General features: G+C 43.2%; 1 protein-coding gene across 1 annotated transcript; it reads right to left on the bottom strand.

Moving 5' to 3' along the window:
- Nucleotides 1-1,668: 1,668 nt before the first annotated feature.
- Nucleotides 1,669-3,850, bottom strand: LOC103582419 (iron-sulfur cluster assembly enzyme ISCU, mitochondrial-like; the record flags this gene model as incomplete). The annotated part of the gene is made up of 2 exons (XM_008564020.1): nucleotides 1,669-2,117; nucleotides 3,744-3,850. Coding segments are annotated over 2 exons (190 nt in total), but the record flags the coding sequence as incomplete, so codon positions are not given.
- Nucleotides 3,851-4,223: the final 373 nt, after the last annotated feature.

Genomic DNA, 4,223 nt, shown 5'->3' with positions numbered 1-4,223 from the left:
AACAAGGCAGAAGCATGGGCTTTGGGTCACTCAGCCCAAGCCAGCTGGCTTCAATCAGTTGGTCTCTTGAGTCAGTGTCCTTTTTGAAATAATTTCCAGTTCATAGGGTTGTCATGAGAATTAACAGGATTGCAAATGTTAGGGCCTGCCTTGGAGTGAGGGTGCTCGATAGACCATTTTAACTTCTCTGTCAACATTCCCCATGGAAAGGCTTACTTAGAGCTGCCAAGACCCACTTGAAGACTGTGAAAAATCCCTAGACTTGAGCTCATTGAAGGGCACACAATGCCCTCGTGTGGCTAAAACTAGATTTGTCTGGGCAAAGGGGTGTCTTTACTGGAAATTAAATATTCATTTCTTTTAGCTACACAACCATGTGTTTTGAGGTTTAGGCTGTTTTGGTGATATTACTTCAACTGTTTATGAGCCCATCTGATGTGCAGCATTCAGTTTCAACTCTCAGAGGAGGTTAACTGGGACAGAAATGTCTCATTTTAAAAATCACAAGGAAAAGTGGTGGGGAATTGCGGTGTTGCCCCATGTAATAAAGAAGGGAGACAAACTCAGCCTAGGACTGTGAATTAAATAGAACATGCCACACAGGACAATTTTACATGGTTCCACCCAGGGTGCTAATTTGAGATTCTTATAAAGGCCCTGGTCTGTGGCCTTTTCCACAGACTATGGAGGGAACAGCCTTTGAAGTTCTGTGCCCACAGCAGAACTCAGAGAATTTTTTGTTTTTAACAAAGGGTGTATTTTAAGAGAAAAGGCAGCCAGGCTATGTCTGAACAAAAAAACTATCATCAGAAAAAACAAACACATCTTACTTTTGAAGCTGAAGATTTGAGACTATAGTAGTCGATATTTCAATATCATGTTTTCACTTGGAAATTGGGCCTCCTTCATCGAGATCCGCATAACTGTGAGTAGCTCAGAATGGGGGGAAGTCACGGTAGGAGGGACAGTGATTAGAATGTCTGTTATCCATGCCTGAGCCAGGGATGAATGATTTTTAAACAACTTTAGGTGCACTGTACATGTACAGACAGTTCAGAATGAACCAGAGATATCACGCCTGTGCAGAAGAGAGAATTGATGGATATTTCTTCCCTCTGGCTTCGCTCATTGACCACCACAGAAAACCCACAAGCATCTCAAAAGTCAGAGGCACTGGAATCATCTGGCCAGACGGAAGTCAGAAGCCTGGCCTAGAAACATGCCTTTTAAGCTCATCCCCAGGTGCTCTTTACATATTTGGTGCACAGCTTTAGGGTGTTGTCTCAGCCAATGTTTCTCAGATTTCAGGATTTTACAAACCAGTGAAATTACAAAAGGAATCTTCAAGACTCACTTTGAATTGTCAATCTATTACATTGCACAGAGCAATGAAAAGCAACGACTGTCTCCTTTCACTCTTGTTTCATAAAGCATTCTGTGCACTCGCTTGTACATGGCCTTTATTGTCCAGTTTGCTCAGAAGGTGCGTCTGTCATCATGGTCTAGCTGTTGGGAGCCCCAAAGAGTTTTGGGTAGCACTTTGGGTGAGTGAGGGATCCAAGAGACAAGGCTTACTATAGAAAACCATTGTCTTACATTCTTTTATTTATTATTATATATATATATATATGCAGATCTGTTTTACGTACAATAACTATTTCTACCAAATAATCAGACCAAGGCATTTTATTGGTAATCTTCCCCAAAATCACTCCATGTAAAATTAGATATTTATGCATTTCATGGGCTATCAAAACTTGAGACTTCATTATCAATTTCCGTTCTGAGATCATATACACAATCAAAATATACATTAACTAGATTAAGGCGATAAAAGTGAGCTGAAAGAAACCACAGGATTCAGAACAATTAAACTTTGTATTTTGCTTGCATTAGAGTCACAATGTGAATAGCAAATACTGTGCGTATCTTGTAGCTCTTCTATGCAGTGCGAGGGGCTTCTGAACATCTAAGGTGACTGCGTGACGGATGGGCCAAAAGATGATGTGACCTGCTGGAGGCTTCATCATAGGCTCACTTCTCTGCCTCTCCTTTCTTAGGTTCTTGTTTCAGTTTGTAATCAGCCAGGGCGGCCTTGATTGCATCTTCAGCCAGCACTAGAAGTAATGGAAGGAAAGAGAGTCTAAGTTTCTAGACTCTGAAGAAATGGTCTTAGGAATAGGATCTTTGAGAGCTAGAGGTCAATGGTGCTGGGAGAGGCTTTAAGACTGAGCCAGGGTGCTGGTGTGAGGAGCAAGCTTGGAAAGTCAGCCAGCTGCTTCCTGAACTGGATTACTCTTGTGGGTGGCTGTGGAGACACAGACTATTTAGATCTAAAAACCTGGGATTCTAGGCTAGTTCCTTAACCTCTTGGAATCCACTTTCTCTTCTGTAAAACTGGGATAATCATGCTTTCCTTGCTGGGATAGTGTGGGGACTCACAGAAAATGTCTGACATGTAATAGGGACACAACAAACATTAGTTCACTCCTACTCCCCTGAAAATCTGGAATAAACGTAGATGCTAGTTAAGCTAGCTGGCATAACTTAGGTCACGTCAACCTGTTGATGGGATGGCATCTGCCACATCACCCTCTGGTGATCCCAAGTTTGAAAAGTTTTATTTGGAGTTGATATTAAAGGTGAGGCTATGGAGGAAAATAAAAATAGAGAGAGCTAGAATGACAGCAGAAAGCATGCAAACAGCACAGAGAACATTAGCTCAAGGTTTCAGTACCTAAAAAGGCCTCATGAAAAGGCTGGGGTTTTTCTGAAACCGTGAAAATGTTTATAAGCTATGACCTTTCTTCATGGGTACATAAAATTCCAGCTCAAGTGGAAAGAACTCAGGTCTTAGCAGCTTCCTGAAGACTCCGTTAGCATGTCCCTAAACCAGCACCCGGTTCTTTTCCTGTGAGCCTTACTCTGGCAAGAGGCCTGGCTCTCTGTTGATTTTTAACTAATTTGGTTATTAGTAAACTTCCATCAATATGTTAAGGCTACTGTTTCTCATTCCCTGAGAAGGTTAAGAGAGGATGGAAAAAGCATTAGATTAAATAGAGACTAAACTGGAAAGCCAAGTATAAGTCTTAGGGCATCTGGGCTTTCTCTTAGGATGGTGTAGAGGGGGATATTGTACAACCAGGCTTAGTCATGTACAACCAGGCTTAGTCATTGCATATAGTCAGATGCAGATCCCCAGAGCAACAGCATCTAGACAGGAGGCAATGAAATACACAATGAACAGGATTATGGTGAGAGCCAAGTTTTCTCCTCTGCTACAGTGTGGTGGGAACGCATAGATTTTGGAATCAAAGACTGGGGCTTAAATTCTGGCTCTCCCACTTCTGAGCTGCGTGGGCCTTTGCCTGAGTACCAGCTTCCTCATCTGTAAGAGGGCAGTAACGACACCTACTGTGGACTCAAGGATGTTTCTGAGGTTTAGAAATGATGGCCATCAGGTGCTCAGTATGCCACCTGTGCACACCACCTCCTGGCATGACCCTTGTAGAGATGGCTATGAGACCACGGGGGCTTTAACCCTCTGAAGGTTACAAGGAGAGACTCCACAAGCTCAGCCCTCCCAGAGTTATAAAGACAGACCCATGACCTCTAGTTCTCTGAGGGTGATGAAGAGGGACTTCATGATCAAAAAGGACTCTGTCATTACTCTGTCACAAATGCAAATTGAAATCACTGCCAAGTGTCCCAGCTGATTGGCATTTTGGAGAGCAGAGACTTACTGGAGCAGTGCAGTTTCACAGGAGGGAGGCAGAGCTCTTTGGCAATATCTGTATTTTTGATGGTCAAGGCTTCCTCCACCTGAGAGGCATAAACAAAAGACGAGTACCTTTAGCAAAGCTGTGTCTTGCAAGGGCCAGACGATGAAAAAGGAAGGACAAAGAGGCCCCCAGGACAGGTCAGGGGGGATGATCTCTGTATAAAAACTCAAAACAAAGGGCTAAGGGCCTTCTTAGGACTCCTACTTGCATGTCAAAGTTGCAGCTGGGATTCTCAAGTATGAGGTATACACACTTATGCTGCTTGGCCGGGGCAAGCAAGGATGGCCAAGGCATTTCTATAAGCCAGGAGCAGAAGCTGTGAGAAGTCTCTTAGGGATCTGCTTGAGGGCAGCAACAGGAGCCTTTTTTTAGGGAAAAAAAAAAAAAGCAGTGATTTCCTATGCTGGCTTTGTGAGTATCAGCTTCTCTGGTGTCCTTATA

The sequence above is a fragment of the Galeopterus variegatus genome, unplaced genomic scaffold, assembly GCF_000696425.1.
Source record: "Galeopterus variegatus unplaced genomic scaffold, G_variegatus-3.0.2 Scaffold16173, whole genome shotgun sequence".
NCBI classification, from domain to species: domain Eukaryota; kingdom Metazoa; phylum Chordata; class Mammalia; order Dermoptera; family Cynocephalidae; genus Galeopterus; species Galeopterus variegatus.
Note: the sequence above shows the minus strand (reverse complement) of the source record. Positions and strands in the feature narration are given on the sequence as shown.